The 20195-nt window shown below is 42.6% G+C and overlaps 1 protein-coding gene across 2 annotated transcripts; it reads left to right on the forward strand.

Moving 5' to 3' along the window:
- The first annotated feature begins 104 nt into the window (after positions 1–104).
- Positions 105–19815, forward strand: mtnr1aa (melatonin receptor 1A a). 2 transcript variants are annotated; one of them, XM_047045823.1, is made up of 3 exons: positions 105–254; positions 349–500; positions 18143–19815. In XM_047045823.1, the coding sequence occupies exons 1-3, from the start codon at positions 202–204 to the stop codon at positions 19009–19011; spliced, it is 1074 nt and encodes a 357-aa protein (XP_046901779.1). In that variant the 5' UTR covers positions 105–201; the 3' UTR covers positions 19012–19815. The 2 variants fall into 2 exon arrangements, with proteins under 2 accessions (XP_046901779.1, XP_046901778.1); XM_047045822.1 differs by having other exon boundaries at positions 105–500.
- The last annotated feature ends 380 nt before the right edge of the window (positions 19816–20195 follow it).

Raw genomic sequence — 20195 nt, forward strand, 5'->3', positions numbered from 1 at the left:
TAAGTGGCAGCATTTCGCCTTAAACGGCGCACTCTTCACTGTAATCATATGTTAGAAAGGTTTAAATTTACCACTGCATGTCACATACCAGCAATTTGATGGGGAACACTCAGGCATAAAAGTGTGGACTGACATACGATCAGTCATACGGAGAGTAAAAAGGGAAAGTTATTTGTGGGAGCCTGGAAGTCTGTTAACAACATGGAGAGGAGGAAACACACATGGAAACATTACGGCGTGTCTGTCTCCAAATTGTAGACTACATGGAACGTGCGGCACGTTTATTTTGCTAATTGAGAAAGTTGTATGAAAATATACAATGGTTATAAATGAGTCTAATCTGAACAGTTCTTCAGACCTCAATGAGCACGTCCTAAATCGCCCCCCTTGGGTCACTACAACTTTGGGGTGTTTCCTGATATTTACTATCGTGGTTGATATTTTGGGAAACCTTTTGGTGATATTCTCCGTTTATCGAAACAAGAAGCTGAGAAACGCAGGTGAGTCATGCAGCAGAGGATAGGCTGTAGCAAGATATATGCTACTGGCGTTTATTTTGCACTGGTTTGTTTTGGGGAGATAGGATTTAAATATCAAACGGCAGACTGACCAAAAAAAGCGCGTTTAGGATGAAGCTCGTGGGTATATTTTGAACAACAAGCCTACATCAAATGGATTCGTGACTATCAACAATAATTAAGCAATAGCCGAATCTGCGTCTGCCCTAGAACAATTCAATTTGAATGCATCAGTATTTCTGGGCTTTGAGTGGATCTCAATTTGATTCCGTAATAGCCTCGTGTTTAATTATTGCAGATGTATGTCGTCCAAATTGTATTGATGGTTGCAATTCATGGACACCGTGCATTCTGAATGTGCACGATGCACAAATTGTTAGTAGGCTACGTTAAGAGAAAGCTTTACACTTTTCAATTACAGTGCCTCTCAGGTGAGAACCAATTGGGATAACCGGTTGGAATAATTCGACACTTTCTGTCCAAAAATAGGCTACTCATTTGATCTTGGAATAACACATGACGTGTTCATACTCAATAAGTTAGTAGATAAATATTTTTTTTCAGTAAATTAATCAAGTAGCCGAGTATGAGTGTTCTTTACAAAACTGTACTGAAATGTTTCCAACAAATTGAGTGAACGTGCGCAACGCAGCGACTCGGTTTTCTAAAACTAAACGTGCAAGTAAATAATCGACTAAATCATTACATTTACATGAAATGGTTGGAGATCTCCAAATCCCACTTTGATTTAGACTGACGCTCTCATTCATTGCAATGTGAATGTGTGTTTTCACCAGAACTTTATTATTACTATTATAACTATTATTTCACAGGTACATTACACACACCAACTGCAATTGCCACAACCTGTAATTAGACTATTAGCTTCAATAAAACAAATATTTCAGGACATTCATACATAAAACCCCCTGTCCTGATAGAGGAAATATGATTGTCAATATGACTTGCCGAGTTGCCATTATCTCTCTCTTGTTTCAAGATAATCCCTCCATCTGATAAAAAGCACTACACAGAATTGCGCAATAGGTCGTCCTGGATTTAGGTCTTTTAATAGTTCATACAGATAACTGTTACATAAATAGCATCCCAGTTTCTGTAGTCCAGCACAAACCTGAGTTCAATGTAGGAAGTCTCTGAGTTACATTCTAGATGCTTCGGTGTTATGTTTTTGTGAAATAGCTATGCTAGCATGAGAAGGTGGACTCATTCATCCATCACAATCATCGTAGGTGATTTTCTCGGAAATGAAGCATATTAATGTTAAAGCTCTTCTCTCTCAAATGAAATTGACCTGCATATTTGATCGGATAACAAAATGCTTCACAAAATTACCATGTGTCACAGCATTGACTATCTATATTTTAATATTCTAGAGTGTGGAATTATTAAGCTGGCAGATGTTTAAGGGGGAAATGTTTGTAGGAAAACATGATCCATAATCTCCCTTTAACCATCTACACAGATATTCAATCTGATTCTCAGAGTCCATATCCGGGTTGAATGAGGAACTCACAGTGCACCAGCCCTAGGCAGAGTGGGCTAGACTGTCATACTGTTGGCTGGTGAGCAGAAAAACAGTGTGTGTCTGGTAGTGTTTCACCAAAGCGAAGATGAATATCAACAACCCATGATGTTCTCTTTGGGTTTTTGACCATCGGGAGTGCAGGCAATCTTCCAGCCTAATTACCAAAGATGGTGTTTGCCCTTGCAACTTCAGACGGCCTTTACAATTTTCTTTTCTGCTCATGCAAATAAAAAAAGGCTTTGGTAAATTGTTGGCCTCTCTGTGGCAACATGATAGTTCACTTTATATAACTGGCGGTATTTGGAGTGGAACTGTCAATGTGTAAAACACCTGCATAGTGCCCAATGCCCAAGTGTTCTACTGTGTTCACTCTAAGGATTTGGAGGAGATTTTGGATTTGGAGCTGCCTACATCTGATTGGGTGCAGAACATTTCTCTGTTGTGGGCCGGCAGGCAGCTAAATTGGTTTAACTCTCTACCAACTCATTGAATGACCCTGCTTGCGGTGTGTGTGTGTTTTGGGGGGAAAGGGGGGGGGGGGCGTTTGTGCGTTTGCCTGTTTGGACTTTGTTGTAGATGCAGATTCATGGGGCTTCAAATTAGCAAACAATGTTAAACTCCAGTCTGATTTGCTATTGCTGGCTTTGTATATCCCTTCTAACCTTGAATCATTCATAGTATGTAATGAGTGACTGTTTTGGATTGTGCACATAGTTTTCTGTTTAAGTCTCTGAACTACCATACTTTAGCCATATGCCATAACAACCTATTTGTTCTGAGAAAACCCATCACGAGTGTTGGCTGGATGTCATAGTTTTGAGTAAAGGTATGGTTTACAGTATACTGTACAGTTAACCTATTCTAGTGTATGTGTGTACAGCTGACAGGTCCAATATCAAGTCAATATTGTACTTCAGTATTTTCCGGCCCAGTGTCTTGGCTCAGGGCGTCATGTCATCTGGCAGCCGTGGGAATTTGTGTGTTTTGGATGCTCTCTGTCGAGACAGTCATAATGTACTTCTATTATGTTCCCAGCCCTCGTTTTACATGTTTGGCAATGTGCCTGCTGTGCGTTGTCTCTGCTCAGCGTAGCATTCCCTACACATTCACTATGACATGCAGCAGCAGTTGTGATTGCTTTGGGTCGTAATACGTATTTTGCAGCATTTAATTACATCTTAAAGGACATATGTGTGCATATCCTGTTTTGAAGAAAAACTCCTAAGGCCTATTCCTTGTCTTTGTTAAGGATACTTTTAATGGAACTTGTAAACAGACAACTTATCTGTGCAAGGTAGAGAAAAACGGCCCCATTTAATTGCTACGACTCCTCTGAGTCTTGAAACATTTGCTTGTCTATTGCACCGACTAAAGAGGAACTCTAGATCACTATCCAGCCATGGGCTGTTATACAGCTGAGGAAAACTGCTACTTGGCCGAAGGAACAAGCTCTTGTGTGTTGATACTGGGCCAGAACTAAAATGTGTAGCCATGGAATTGTCCCAGAGCGTGAGTTAAGACTACACTCCATAGGGAGGCTGTTTTCCTGTGCTAGATTGACGGTGGCCCAATGAACAACTATACATTTTTGTCAAAACTAGTATCAGAACACTTTATAAAGTTTATCTATAAAGTCCAATTTAAAGTATGTTTGAATCATGTTTAACACTTATTTTGCAATACCTTCCAAGCACTTATAAAAAAGCACTTACAAGACAGCCCTTTCCCAGGAAGTCTGTGCGACATGAAACCAGACAAGGTGTGTGTCCAAGGAGGAGTGTTGTGCATTTCCCATTGCTTCATAGGAACCTGGCTGTCTCCTTGGGGGGCTGTCTTTGTCATGCCTAAGAACCTGTCTTTGCCTCTCCTGGTAGAATGTGATTAGCTGAGCCTGCAGGGGTCTGAATGTGAGGAGTGTGCCGCACACGAGGTGTCCAGCACCAGTGTGACACCGAATAAGCTTGTTATGTCTGAACTTTACGACTTTCCCCCGGGAATATTAGTCTCTTTAAGTCAAACTTTAGACCGCTCTCCTGCCAGGGCATGATTTACTGTTACTAGTTGAGCACACTTCAACACTTATGAACTGTCAAAAAGTTAAGTTTATTACGGGTCATGTATACTCTATCCACAGAGCAAACCTTGAGCACAAACAAACCAGTGTGTTGCCTAGAACCATATTGTAACGTGGCTTGTGGTTTGTCATAGAATTTGAAATGGAACTAAATCAGTCACCCTTTGCCATGGTGAGAGAGAGGCTGCAGTTCAAAACCAGTTTTTTCTGTTATTGTTTGACCCAGTCGTGCAAAAGTCAGAAATAACCATCTGTACTTGAATTTTACCCACTCTAAATGGGCCGGATGTATATATCCAACTTCCTTTTCAGTCACAAAGGGCTCATGAAAAGTGGAAGACGCATGACACTGCACACCATGTTATGCATTCTCCACTTTAGGACAGGCGGCAACTTCACTGGCCTTGTCGGATTGCAGCTTACTAGTACCTCTAGGAGTATCAAGACAGTAACTACTGTACTTCAGTTCTTTTTTTAATGTGAGTATTGTCTCGTGTGGCCGTCACTGCCCTGTGGAGTCATATCTGTGTCTTCTTGGGCTGTAAACAAGATAGTCCTTGTTCTTTATCTACAGCTCACAAAGAATTACGTTTTTAGAACTAGCTATTGTTGTCATGATGATAGCAGAACTATGTATGTCTCGGTGTGTGTTTATGTGGACTAGGTTATGTCTGATGTTATTGATATTTCTCTTGGTACCTTTGTCTTCCTTGATTCTGTGTTCTGCTGTGCGGAATGAGTGACAGGATTGTCAATATGTATACCTAGACAGACAACTTCAGTCGTAACGGTCAGAGAAACAGACAGACTGACAATATTCAGTATGAAGGTGAATAATAACTGTCCGTAAAGATTTGGCAGTGGTGTGAACCTTGATGTATGTGTAAAGATTTGTATCTTTGAATATACGATTTCCAAAAACACGGACAGGGTTTCCCGCAGAAAATGTGTTAGTTAAGGTGGTGGGGTGCCGCCGTCGGACCGGGGGACACTGGAACACTGTGGGCATGGCCTTGATTTAAAGAAATGTGGACCCTAATTTTTGAGTGTTTAAAGTTTGAGATCACAAAATGGAAAGGAACATATGTATATATTTTGTTTCTGCACTTTTGAAAATCAGGTTTTGTACATGCTAATCTTTGCGAAATCTTTTCTGTGTTTTGAAAACCGCCTTAAAGAAGAAACAAATCTTTATTACATGCTTACATCAAGTTTTACACTTGCAAATCTTTATGACACTAATTTATATTCATAATACTGACACACAGGCAGACGTTGAATATTAGCAACAGACAGGTCCTGGAGAGAGTTCAATAGAGGTCAAACTTACATTTACAGCCCAGGAGTAGATTAAATCTGTACTCCCCATGGTGTCCCTCACACCCACCTACCCTAATATGGCACTGTTGTTCCTTAATGGAAGCAGTTTTGTGAAATGGGTCTGTCAGAAAAACTGCCCTGACACTCTATTTTACCCATAAGGCCACTGGGGCTGGGCGGGGTGTCATCATGCTTCTTCAACTTTCTTTAAACAGTCCAGATAAGAATATATGATTAACCTTGCAAGGCCTCATTTAATGTTCCACTTTCACTTTCCCTGTGCTTCAACTTTTGTGTGAGAACTCGCGTACATAATACTGAATATGTAAAGAAACAGGACCATGATACAACCTTAAAAAATATGCCGAAGCAGAGCACGGTAGGCAGCAGTTTTGTGGAACATGTGGGTCCAAGACTGTCTCTCCACCTCCTTTGCTTTCGACATGATATAAGGAAAGATCCAACTCTACCTTTCTATCTTTCGCTATCTCTTTGTCTCTCTTTTTCTGTCTGTCTGTGTCTCTCTCTCTTTTTGTCTTTCTCTTTCTCTTCCTCTCTCCTCGTTGTCATTTTCTAATTCATTCACTCTTACCTTCACCCCCCCCATGTAAAGCCTCTACTCTCTCTTCCCTCCATCTCTATCTTGATTGTTATACTTTTATTTTAATTTTTTTGACCTCCTGGACTTCATACTCCATGACACCCACTGTCTGTTTGCATCACTATAGTCAAAGCCCTCTCCCCCCGCTCACTAAGAACATTATGTCATCAGACCACATACCTTCGGAGGAATTCTGCCAATAGTGCTTTGCATCAAGTGTCCTGTGAAAAACCACAAGAGCACGTCAACTGCATCTAACACAGTCAGATAATGAACCGAGTGGGTGGCGAGGGGAGAGGAAATGGTGGACATATTGTGTCTTCTGCTTGTATTTTTATTCATTTTTTTTGTGCTTTAAAGTGCTGCTTTTAATGACGAATAGCCTGGTGAGCTCAATTTAGCAGAAACGAGCATCTGCTCTTTTTGCTTGCCTCCCGTCTGTGTGTGTGTGTGTGTGTGCACAGACGTGAGGGCACAAGCATACGGCGAAAAGGCATTCTTCGGAACACTCATACACACTCTCTAACACACACATACATTCCTCTGAAGTCCGTTACTAAACATGTTATAACATTTTAAGTGTTATACAACAAAGACCTCCTCTTTGTCTGATTAGAGCCAGTGATAACACACATGGGTAACAAGACCTAATGATCATCCCAGTGGAACCACACTGTGCACTGTTGGAATGTTAGCTTAGCCTAGCTCGAGAACTAAACCTGAATTTAGCATTTCAGGCATTACAGTTTGAGAAACAGTATAGCTGGAAATTGAGGGATTCCCCTACAATGGTTCTCATTCTGCCGCCCCACCCCCCAGATATTGAGGTGAGTCATTTGAGGTGGGACCGACCTCTAGGGGATATTGTGATAGCTGAAGTGTTGGCTGAAGTGGGGCTTCAGTGAGCTCTCTAACCATGAGGTTATTCATTGTGCTGGTGTGTAAACCCCTACACAGATTTACATTTAGTAGACGCTCTTATCCAGAGCGATTTACAGTAAATACAGAGACATTCCCCCCGAGGCAAGTAGGGTGAAGTGCCTTGCCCAAGGACACGTCATTGGGCACGCAACCTTCTGATTACTAGCCCGATTCCCTAACCGCTCAGTCACCTGACTCCCTTAAACACACAAATTGGTGAAATCTCTGCCATCTCAACCAACCTCTCATACACAGACAAGAGCACTATCAATGCTGTCCCTTGTTTATTTGTGTAAAACAAAACATTTTAATCATGAAATAGACTTTCTAGACGTGCTAGTTCTGAAGTATCAAGTAGGGGTGTGTGCTTGTTTGTAGGGGGTTTGGAGAAGGGGGTAAGGAGGGGGGGGGAGAAGGAAAGAAAGGTGGCGGTGAAGGAGACATGAGTGTTGTCTTTGTGTAGCGACTCAAACAATGAATCCCTGCCAAATTAAATCAGAAAAGGAAAACTGAATTACTAATGTTGAAGGCACCTCTTATTTATTTTGGTCTTCTGCCTTAGCTGGGTTGGAAACATGTTGAATTAAACACAACAACGTATGTTTTTAGAGAGAGGTGTGATTTGTCAAAAAACATAAATCACTTTAACAATGTATGTAACTACGATTTTTCCTGGACACCTTTAACAGAACTGATGATGGTCTATACTGTCCTTCAAACATCACTTTTTCCCTGTCCAGAATAATCAACCCAGATACAGCATTTAGTTAAATAATACCCTTTATTGATTGTATTGATGGCTTGCATGGACCTTGACAGACTAGAAATTGGTAATTACCTAACCTATCGAAACACGTGAATGACACTGTAATGTGGATTCATATTATTAGGTCATAGATGTTGTTCTGAACTCCCATGCACTCACAGGAGATTCATTCATGACAGGACAGTATTGTTAATTTTTTTCTCATAAGCAGAATGGATAAGGATAAATTCATGCTTTCATTGCATTAGGAGGATTCATCTGAGTGGTAAACAGGATGAGAAACCCCCAGACTGGTTACAGAGGCAGTACTGTATGTGTTTCGGATATAGATCAATTGCAGCACATACGGAAACACACATGAGAGTTGCCAAATAAATAAATGGCCAATTATTTGGTAAATGGCAACTTGGACCACGTGTATTTTTGCATCATAAAAAATGTTAACTCTGGTTCAAACCACAGTCAGAGCTTTGGCATCCATCAGCCAGCACTTCTCCCCCATTGAAAGCCGTCGGAGTGGTCACTGTGAGCTTTTGAGGCCACGCAGTATGCAACTCTAATGAGCCATAAAGAAGCTTTGTGCGATTAATGTCAAAATGAATCCAGTTTCATAGACCTCCAGTCAACCCACATTCTCTGTCTGGCCTGCAGCCACATCCTACCCCCATCCAAGAGAGAAAGCTATTTGGGCACCTTCCAAAAACTATAGGAAATAATAGGCTTGATAGAAAGAAAACAATTATAATAATGTTTGCGACCCATAACCACCCAAAGTCCACAAGTAGATCTTTTTCTTTCTGTGGCCCCAAATCCCTCAGAAAATTCTGAAGTATTATGTACGGCTGCCATGTTGACAGAACGCTGACAGAAACATATTTGTGTGGTCATTATCGTCACGGCACGTGGTATGTTAAGGGAGTGATAACACCCCAACATGCAAGCCTTTGAGCAGTGTTTACAGTGTGGGGTGTGTGTGTGCGATATCTCTCCTTCTGCAGGTTGTTTCTTCAGATATTCTTCACCTCAGCTGCTCCGACACGGATCACAGATATTATAACCTGTCGGAAAAGCCGGGGCTCCCAATTTGAGCGGGCAGCTCTGTGGCGGTGCTCTGTATCAAACGATCAGACTGAACAGCGTCGCTGTGGTTAACTCGTGAAATGCCCCACTTTTCCGCTTCTATGACCGAGACAGAGAAAAGATGGAGGAAAGAACAGAGGGAATAGAGAAGGAGAATAGAGAAGGAGAAAGAAAAACCAAGTGAAAAATAAATTGTGTTTGAGTTTGAGATGAGATAAAATGCTAATTCTCATTCATGACACATCCTAATTTTCACTTCATCAACATGGCTCAACAGGAGAATAACAGCGCTCAATAACAGCCTTATCTTTTATGTGAATTTCTCTACCCTAACAGTTTTGGGAAAAACTTGCAAATAAGAGGCAGGATTCCCTGTTTCCTATGGTTTAGGATTAAAAGACAGTTTTAGAGACAGACATTGTTGATGAAGTAACTCAGTCACTATAAGTTCCTTGAGTCACAATGTGGTTGTCACTTGTCTGTCCATGTCGTGTGTGTGTGTGTGCGTGCGTGTCCCCCTTGGAGAGCAAAGAGTCATAGCTGTTTCAGATAAGGGCTGTCCTGGGCATAGGTGAAGAAATGGCACCCATGGGATGAGGAAAAGACACTTTACGGAGAGCTAAACTCTTTAAGTATAAGTCAAGGCCTAAGGGCCAGATGCTATTTCAATGGGTGTGTGGCGCTGGGTGTGTTTTGTTCAGCCCAGGGAGATCTGTCCACAGTCACCATGACTAATTCATAGTTAATCTGATTTATCATTTGTCCGATAACTCCATGTTCTGACTCCTGATCTCCTCTCTCCCACTTTCAAAATCCTCCATGAGTGTGTTACAAGTGTGCCTTGGCACTGATTTGTAGATGTTTCCATTATTACACAGTGTGTGTGTATGCTCAAGTGTAACAGTAAATAGTACACTCTATCCAAATGTGTGTGTGTGTCTGTGAGAGAGAGGGAGTGTGTGTTTGAGGCCATACCTTGCCCTAAACTGACTGGGTGGATAGGGAAATACAGAGAAAATGGAGAACAAGTTAAACGATTCAAATTTGACCATTATCTCACTCAGTCAGACACACAAATACACAGAGAAGAACCATTTCACTTGTCACGACTTGGTACAACATGGAATAAACTGCTTGATTTAAAAACATTTTCTTTCAGTGGCATTCTGACAACACCACCTGCGGATAGCACCTTAGCTGTGATATTCAAACCCTGGGTAAAGATAACGCATTCCCCACAATTCTCTCTGTCTGTGAAACAGCATCATTGTTATCTGTGGTTGTGCTTGCACCGGGTGGGGGCTGGGGTGGGGTGGGCTAGCTGGATATGAAGTGTGAACATCATGCCCTCTTAGAACTGCTGAAAAGCAGCCGTACAGGGGCTGTGTTTCACCAGCTTGCATTGCCTCGGTATGTCAGCACATGCACCGGACATGCAGGGAGAGGATTCATATGCTGGAGCTGGCTGAACAGCACGGCAGCAAGAACATGGTGACATTGTCATACTGTAGGTTACTGACCCATATGGCAGTCTTCTTTGAAGGTGTGTGTGTGTTGGTGTGTGTGTTTGTCGGTGTAGGTCTGCATGTGTGGATGTGTGTGTATAATTGTATTTGTTCAGTCTTGTGTGTGTGTGTGTGTGTGTGTGTGTGGGGCATATTTAGAGTGTTTTGGTGCTGACTCGTTGGCCTGTCAGGGAAGTTATTAGAGAGTGCGTCTGAGCGGATGGCTGGAGGCAGGCAGGCAGTGAGGATCTAGTTACTGTTGTGGAAAATGGGATTCATTTTAATGATGGATAGACGATACTACTGGGTGTTTTAATACAGAGATTAATGAATATGTGATGGAATTCTCCAAATTAAAGATAAGGTTGGTATTGGCACGACTTTCCTGTTGAGCTGTTGCATAAATTGCAAACTGTTGGGTCTTCTGGTTTAAGCATTGACACCCATGCAAAGCTGTTAGCTATCCCACACATTCATGTGACAGGATTAAACAACATTAACTTTATAGTTAGTAGAACAGACTAAACGGCCATAAGTGAGTGGATGTTTACAAACTCAAAATATGAGATTTTCATGTGTATTATTTTTAAGGAGCTCAAATGGGGTTAGTCAACAGGGTCAGATCAACAGCTTAATGAAGATAGGAGCCATCTGAATAACAACTCATGATAACCAGATCAGATTCAAAAGGCCAAACCGATACTAAACTCTTTTTAGGGAAGCATATTTTTCTGTACGATAATACCAAGCAATTGCTGTCGGTCTCATAGTGAAGAGGCCAAACAGTGCTTCAAAATACTTGAAAAATACAATTAAAGACATTGATACAAGATATACATTGATATACTATGGTCTATGAGTCTATATAATTTGGCTATGGTTCAGGTATGGAAAATAGTTGATAATGCTGTAAGATAAGGTAATTTATTGTGGCAGTGGAAGTGTTGGGTGAAAATAATGACTTTTGCTGATGCAAAGATTATATTATATTTCCCCTCTGATTAAAAAGCTGCAAAGTGTGAACCCATCAGTTTTCAGGTATTGGAGTATTTTTACAGTGTCATATTAGGAGCCTATCCAAAACAAACTCTCCAAGCTGTAATGGACTCCCTATCAAACACTCCAATATTTTTTTTACGGCACCAGTATAACTGTGTAAAATTTGAAAAAATAACACAAGGAGCTTTTTATGAAACAATTCCTTTTTTGGAGAAACTAAGAAAAAACATCTACTCTAAGAAAATGCTAAAATGATCAGCTTTTTTTGGTAACCCACTCCCCCACATTTACACAGACACACATGCACACACATACATACACACACACACTGTAATTTCTTTTTTTTTGAAGGATGGGGTCACAAAAAGAGAACAAAGGTAATCTTGCTGCTTCCGTTTCATTAACACTTAAATAGTTCAGTTTTTTCACATTTCCTAATGAGCCAATAGTCAGAAGCCTAATGGGATTAGACTGTGCTGCCCTGATGAGGTAACGGAAGAGATGAGTTAGCCAGTAAGGTTTGGTTGGCCACGCATCCCACCTCAATTGCAGACGTTCCCAATCAAGCTCTCCTTGTGACCTGTCAAGACTTTGTGAGGATACAATGCTCCTCTGTCCATACACTGAATGCAGTGTTCTCAGTGTGCTTGTGTAACAGACCTGGGTATCGGGTCCTATCTCACTGTGTTTATTCCCCCTGGTCTTGTGGCTGTGATTTGATATCATGAAGACCCACAAATCCAGCCTGAGAACACATCAGGTCTAAAATTCTTCTTTCCTGGTAACTAAACACAAAACAACCACACTACTCGCTACCAGAATCTGTTTTGAACACGCTTAAGATGGTCAGCTGTCATTGACCATGTTATCAAGCACTTTACAGGACTAAAATTATGTGAATTCTCACTGGATGCACACATCAGTTACTTTAAGTCTCCGATAAAAATGGTCCCTGTCATTGGAGAATGTTGACATTGACGTTGTCAGGCCTTCTTTAGTCTCCATCTCCCAGGTCCAGCCAAGTCCAGCAGCAGTCAGGCAGGCGAGTGCAGCAGGGGAAAGGCTCTTCATGGTGCTGCGTGGCTTAGTGCCCCGGCTGCATCTTCAATCTCTCTTCCCCTTCCTGGGTCAACCCAATAAGACCCCTGCCGGGGTCCACCCTTCAGCCTCACTGTACGAATTGAGCCCAAGCACACTTACTTGACCAACTGAGTCCAACAAACACTTGGGAGAGGAAGAGCAGGGGAGGGGTAAGGGAGACGGGAGGATGGGGGAGGGAGGAGCTTGGAAGAGGGGGCATCACCGGCCCCATTCCATTACTGTAGGTCATGTTGGGTCAATCTCAGGCAGAAGGAGCTGCAATTCCTTGTCTGTAGAATGTAAATGGTGTAACTATCCCATAATGATGAAATTAGGTTAGGCACCACACCTGCCATTCTCCTCCCCAGAGCTCTGTCCCACATTAGAGCAGACGACCCTTGGGGTTGGGGTCTAATATAATCGCTTTGAACTTGTGATCTTATTAATGATCCCGTGCTAATGAAATGTGAAATTCATCAGCACACAAGCAGTAGTTATGTTGTGTTTGAGAAAGAGTTGTGATATAATGTTTTTAGAGTAAAATGCCCTAGTTAAACATTTGCTGCCATGTTGGGATTGAAGATTGGGGACCAACTCCATGCTGGCGATGTGTATCAGTGTGGCTTGGCTGGGTCCATAGGTTTACCATATTCCCTACGCTCTGTAGTGGGCAGCCGAGCCGAGCAACTCTAGGAAACAGCTGAGGTAGGCTTTAGTGGTGCCCGCGGCCATGACAGCTGGGACCCACATGGTTCACCCAACCCATAACCCCTCGCGGGCAATAAGTACAGTAGCCCTGCCTCCTCCCCCGTCACTGTGACAGAAGATTGTAAAACCAAGTCATGCACAAAATATGTGACTGTACTAGAGATGTCAACATTGACGTCAGAAAACGCATCTCTTATTTGTCAACTTTATGTGGTGACTACACTCCCCCGCCCCCGCCATCCCGATCTAAAGTGCATTTTACCAAAGGTTGAACTCTAAAGGTAGGGTCGTGGTTAAAGTAGTGGAAGAAATTTTCTAGGCACACAATCCACAACCTAGGACACGGTGACTACTGTTGCTATTCCACAGTTTTTTTTGTTTTGTTTTGCTACCGCCATCGGCTTAACAAATGAGGGACGTGTGATTGGTGGTGACAGAATGACATCGGACGAGTTGTCCAGGGAGGGTGAGGATCCAGAGACCTGTCAGCTCGCCTCTCGCCACCAGCTGCAAGGGCCCGCACTGACAAGGAGTGTGACACCACCTGTGGTGTTTTGTCATCTCTGCTTCCTGGGGAGAGACAGTAAGCGTGGCGGACAGGTAATGTTCACAGTGCGTGAGCCTCATGGCCGGGCAGGTTTCTGGTGTAGGGGGTGGGAAGGAAGGAGGGGTCCCCAAGGAAGTGGTTTTCCAAACTGACAATGAGCGCATGATGAAGAGGGGGGTAAGTTGTGTCCGGTTGAACATTGTCAGTGTGGTTAAATCTAACATTAGCAGGATGCCTTCAGGATGCTACATAGGGCCCTGCTGTGTTAAGAACCATTAGCAAACTTTGCTGTAATTTCTTTTTTGAAAATAGAGGTGCTTCGGGTTTGTTAAAGCTCCCAGTTGAGTTCTGTATACTCTTTGGGGATGCCAGCAGGGCCTGGTTATGCCACAGTATACCTCTTGAGGAAATGGGGACCTAGATGAACGTTTGCTATGGACATAACAATAAAAATAACTTCCAGTGATTTTTAAGTGACCTTGCAAGTAGATTGTGACGATTAGCACCTAAAGTACTATCAGAACCACAAACCCAGTGCTATCTTCTGTTTGAACGGAAACAAAGAGTACACCCTGACCTGACTGGTCATCCTCCAAGGCATATTGTCCCGTTTCGTTTTTTCTTTCAGAGAAAGTAAACTGATTTTCATGTCACGCTACAAGATGGATGCTGTAGTGCACTCTTTGCTGTGTAACTACCTTGAAATACCTCTGCTCAGTGTGAATCTATTCTGGTATAGCTGTGTCTGTTGCCTTTCCCCACTCTACTTGCATTCTCCTTTCTCAGTGACCTATTAATTGTGGACAGTGACTGTGTACCATGGAGACCTCCGTGGATTCACGGCAGCTCTTGTGAACGGTACTCTACTCCCTGCCTACTATTTAGTTAACGTAAGCATGTTTGTTTTGTTTGTGTTTTTGTAGTAACGTTTTGTTACTGAAACGAGTGAAATTAATTAGTTGAACACCAGTGATGTGATAGTGTGACAGAGAAACCGAGTCATGGATTAGGGTGAAATGAATCGCCGCGGGTCATACATGTACGGTACATCTATGTGTGCAGCCACATGCTGTGTGGGAATCGTGAGTCCTTAATGCTGGGAAATAATAGCTGGGTCAAGCTGTCAATCCCTGCTTTCCTGCTTACTTTGCTGAGCATAAAAAATTCAACCAGACCAATTCCAGTTCCCCAGCTCATTCACTGTTTCATTCTTCATTCTCTCACCATCTGGCTCGGAATGCTGTCTCTTCCAGCACAGTGCCCATTGTTGGAAGTTAAATCCTGTATTTTCATATTATGAATATATTATGTTTATATTCCTGTAAATGCATATGGTTGATATACACCCCAGCAGTTGATATGACGTGAGTGAGGGGGTGGAAGAGATTGAAGATAAAAGAATCTGTCATCTTCGCCTGTCACTGGCCTCATTCATAAACACAATATCCGCAAATACAGTCTTGACAACAGAGTTGATTGTACATTGTTTCCACGAAATCGTAATCTCTGTTCTGTTGTCTCTTTCTATCACCCCCACTCACATGAAAGCCAATACATATTTCCAGTAGCTGTGGCCAAGTTCAGGACTACAGTGTTCTGTTTCTAATGGTGCTCCTTGCCATGTCCCATGTTTGTGCACACCAGTGTGTTTACAACAAGCTGTCACTGGGCTGCTGAGGAGACAGTGAGCCATGGTAATCCGATTTTTCGCGGCAGTGACAACAGTGGAGGGATATTTTGGCTCAATTCCTCTAGCTATTGCTAAATGCCCACCCGCCCTTCTGATTATCCAACAGTGACACACACCAGTGTGTGACCCAATCCTCCACCTTCAACACACTCCAGCCTTGAATCTGACAAAAACATTCCATTAACATTGCATTGGGATGATGTCTTTAATTTATGCCAAGAGGTGCTGAAAGATGGAGCCATAAGTGAGAAATGTATATTTATGAGTGCCAGATATGCAAGCAATTACAGTCTAATTATCATTCATCTAATTGTAAAAAAAATGACATACATCTTGACATATTAATGTATTCCTAATCCCGAGGTGCTTGCCCATACATTAACATACATCGTGATAAAAAGGTCACATACAGTATTTTGCCTGGGGTAACCTTTCTCCTTATACTCCTGCACATTGACCTTGGCAACCAGGCTTTGACCCCGGGTGCTGGAGTATTGTACCTCAATAGTTCAGTGTAGCGGGAAGATACAGGTACTTGAAGCTGACGTGATCAGACATGCGCTTACTTACTGACCTTCAAGTAGCATACATACAGTACGCAACAGACAAGATGAGCAATGGCATGAAGCATGACATTTAAGGATGCTTGGAAGGGCTGTGTATCTACATGTGTGTTAGTTACAGGCTGTTTGCAGCCAGATCGGTAACTAATTGTTTGTGTGTGTTGTGCATGCCTCAGGGAACACTACAGGTGCCCAGAAAGGTTTGATAAGAACCTAAATCCTAGCAGATTTTAGTGGAAAATGTGAGGTATTATTAGGTGGAATGTCATAGGGGAAGAGTGACTCGATACTGGGGCTGTATCTCTCCCTAAGCCAAATGAAACCTTCATTGGATCTGTCAACCACAGACCTAGCCTAGCACCGGTGACAGAACTGAAGGAGAGAGGAATCTACTGCCACCTCCCCGCCCGCCCCCTTCCCTGGGTGATGTTTTTTCTCATATTTGTTGTTAAGTTTGAAGCTCAGTACAGTTTTCAGTCATAGTAATGTAAACAAGACGTACTATGCTGTTGCCATAGCAATTTAGAGGGATATAGACTGAGCAGTCTGCACTTCCCTCCCCCTACTCGACTGAGGAGAGGATCCCCGACCTCCTGGCTCCATACATTGACTCTCAACATCAGCTCTCTTCTCTTCAGCCACCTGACCAGCTTCCCCCCAAACCAATGCTTCTTTCTCCAAGTATTGTCAGGATTTAGAAACAAGGGCAGGTGAAACTAATCCCATAGTAAGAAGAGTGTGTGTGTGTGTGTGTGTGTGTGTGTGGTTGGGGGTGTCCGGATGACAGATCTAAGAAGAACAAGAGCTTAATTAATAACCCTAAAGGTCGTCCGCAGTGGGAGAATGTCTGGTATGCGAGCAGCAGGTAGAGAGAGAGGAGAGAGAGAGAGAGACTGTTTTAAAGGCGCCGGGCAGTCCTGGGTTTTGATGTTTTGTGCTGCTGGTGGCGCTGACAAAATTGCCCTAGTTGCCGGGGAAATGAGCTGATCCTGATAGGCCCTCACCCGAGGAGCAGTGCTGCATGCCACAACGTCAAAGCATCGCTGGAAGGACGTGGGTAGAAACGATGCGAGGGAGTTGACTTGCATTTAACATGACAGCTGCTTGTCTCTGTCAGGAGACCGCTTTGTCAGAGAAACAAGACGTTGTCGTTTTACCTGAGATAAGCCTGTCAGATCTATTGTTCTTTCGTTTAGACTGGACATTCCTGTGAAACGGGGATGACAAGTGTAACATTTTAAAGGCTGAGAATAATGCAATGCTTTCCTCTCTCCCCCCTCCCGAATACAAACTCATTCTTCAAAGGAACTTGCTCAAAGCAAAACAAATTATACTGATAATGTTCCTGGATAATTAAACAGCTGTAGACTCACTGAAGTGTGTGAATTACCGAGTGCGAGAGGCCCAAGTTTGGCCCTCTCAGTATGCAGTCACATGATTCGTACAACTCGAAAGGAGTTACAGTTTTGACAATTTGTTTACAGTCATTTTCTATAACCTCTCAATGAATAAAATGTGTTCCTCCAACAGCCATAAAGTAAATCAGCCTTTGCAGTGGAATTGATTGCTGCGTTATAATCATGTTTACTGGGCACACACACGCACACACGCTATGCACAGTGCCTGGCCTGCGTGCCAATTAGAACTATGCATTCATTAGACAGTCACTCTCTATGACTCTCATTATTCTCAGACGACAACAAGGGGGAGTACTGGCCTGGCACGCCTTCTCATCAGGGGAAAACAAACACGCTTGCTCGCACTCTTTCTCTCGCTGTTCTCTCTTTATCCGCGTAGGGAGTCATTCACTCAGTCAACAACAGTTGAACAGGCACTTGCAAACTCTGAATCATTCCTTTTTCTCTCTTTCAGTCTAGTAGCCTTGAGGCTTAGAGTGGAAAATGCTTTTAGAAGAGAACCTTACATCAGGTTTAGAGAGCTCTTAAAAATACATGTAAATAAAAAAATCTTTAAAACCACCACACACCTTCATTGAATCAATACCAGGAAGTAACCAGACACAATGCTGTTTTTAATAATTTAGTTTGGGTCTTATATTGTTTTTATTATCGATAATGTGTTGTTGCTTTTGAATAGCTCTCTATTCCTCTTCCTGTTCTTTTACTAAAGTCCACTCTGGGATTTTCTGCACACTTTGAAATCAGACATCCCTGAACACTAACCTCCTTGTTCCCATTCTCTCTCTTTCTCCCCCCACCTACAGGGAACATCTTTGTGGTGAGCCTTGCGGTTGCTGACCTGGTGGTGGCCATCTACCCGTACCCACTGGTACTTACCTCCATCTTCCACAATGGCTGGAACCTTGGCTATGTCCCCTGCCAGATCAGCGGTTTCATCATGGGTATCAGCGTCATCGGCTCCATCTTCAACATCACTGGGATTGCTATCAACCGCTACTGTTATATCTGCCACAGTCTCAAGTATGACAAGCTGTACAGCGATAAGAACTCTGTCTGCTACGTTCTGCTCATCTGGGTGCTGACTGTGGTGGCCATTGTGCCCAACCTGTTCGTGGGCTCACTCCAGTATGACCCGCGCATTTACTCCTGCACCTTTGAGCAGTCGGCGAGCTCAGCCTACACCATCGCGGTGGTCTTCTTCCACTTCATCCTGCCTATCATGATCGTCTCCTACTGCTACCTGAGAATCTGGATCCTTGTCATCCAGGTGAGACGGAGGGTGAAGCCGGACAACCGGCCCAAGCTGACGCCGCACGACGTCAGGAACTTTGTCACCATGTTCGTGGTGTTTGTGCTGTTTGCCGTATGCTGGGCGCCACTCAACTTTATTGGTCTGGCGGTGGCCATTAACCCTGAAGCGGTGGTGCCAATCATCCCTGAATGGCTTTTTGTGGCCAGCTACTTTATGGCATACTTCAACAGCTGCCTTAATGCCATTGTGTATGGGGTGCTGAACCAGAACTTCAGGCGCGAGTACAAGCGCATCGTGGTGTCAGTGTGCACTGCACGCATCTTCTTCCAAGAAAGTTCTAACGATGCCGTAGAGAGGCTCAAAAGCAAGCCCTCGCCACTCATGACCAACAACAATCAGGTCAAAGTTGAGTCTGTGTGAAAGGAATGGGGGATTCCTAGATGTTTCTACATCGAAAATGACTGTGCAGGGACAGAATGATGTGAGAAAAACTAAAAAAACAAGAAAAAATATATAGTTGTAAAAAATATCAGAACGAAGGGAAGTATTTGAAAAGAGAACAAACTACCAAAAAAGAATTTCAACGTTTCTGAACTGCGGGAAAACTGTGCTGTATCATTCTCTATACAATCAAACCGAAGCAGGGGAAAATATCTTAGTATTTTACGCAATTCTGTTTTGTTTCTTTGGTACCCCAAAACATAACAATGCCCCCCCCCCCTTTGTTTTCAATGTTCACAGTGTTGATATCAATGAATCTATGTAAGATGTATTGTATTTATTTTTAATGACAAACAGTATATGTTAGTATATCTATACAAACTATATTTCAGGTGCGTTTCACCCACAGTGATGGATCCAAAGTGGTGAACAAAGTGAAAACTAAATATATTGTGAAAAAGCCAGCAACCTTCCCCAGAGCATGGTCACATACACCAACCAAAATAGTTTACGGATAAACTATTTAAGAACGTTTTGGGGAGATTGTGTGACATTGATGCTGTCCTTGGGTTCAAGCAATATGGTTGCTGCTGTTCTGCAAAACTGTTACTGTCAGTTGGTGCAATTATCATGTCTGTAAGTATGCGATCTTTACTCTCTTCTCTCTTTCTTGATCTCTTTTTCTCTCTCTTTCTCCTCTTCAAATTACCTGTGAGCTCCTTGTACTGTATGGATGAATCAGAAGAATCGTTCATATGCAAAATAAAATCTAATGTTGGAGGGTTGTAGTGTTGTCATGCACTCTGTTCATCGTGCAGCAAAACAAATACAAACAAACTCTGTGTGGATGCAGTTCAGTTATTCAGTTCAACGAGTTTCATCCATAATGAGTAGCCTAATCTTGAAATGTATAATACCTGGCCTCCAGTGGTTGACTTGCTATTTAAGGTGGAATACACATCAGGTGGTAGAATAACGAGCATGTCCGTAAATGTCTTCACATTATCTTATTAGTACATGTACATGTGTGCAAAAGCACATATGAAATGCCTATGTAGTGTGTGTATTTAACTATATAAACACTTTCTATGTGTAGTACGCTATTCTTTACATTTAGTATTAAAGCCGATTCTGTAAGTTGTGTAAGTCTGTTTTGGGGCAGG

This window comes from Hypomesus transpacificus, chromosome 22, assembly GCF_021917145.1.
Source record: "Hypomesus transpacificus isolate Combined female chromosome 22, fHypTra1, whole genome shotgun sequence".
NCBI classification, from domain to species: domain Eukaryota; kingdom Metazoa; phylum Chordata; class Actinopteri; order Osmeriformes; family Osmeridae; genus Hypomesus; species Hypomesus transpacificus.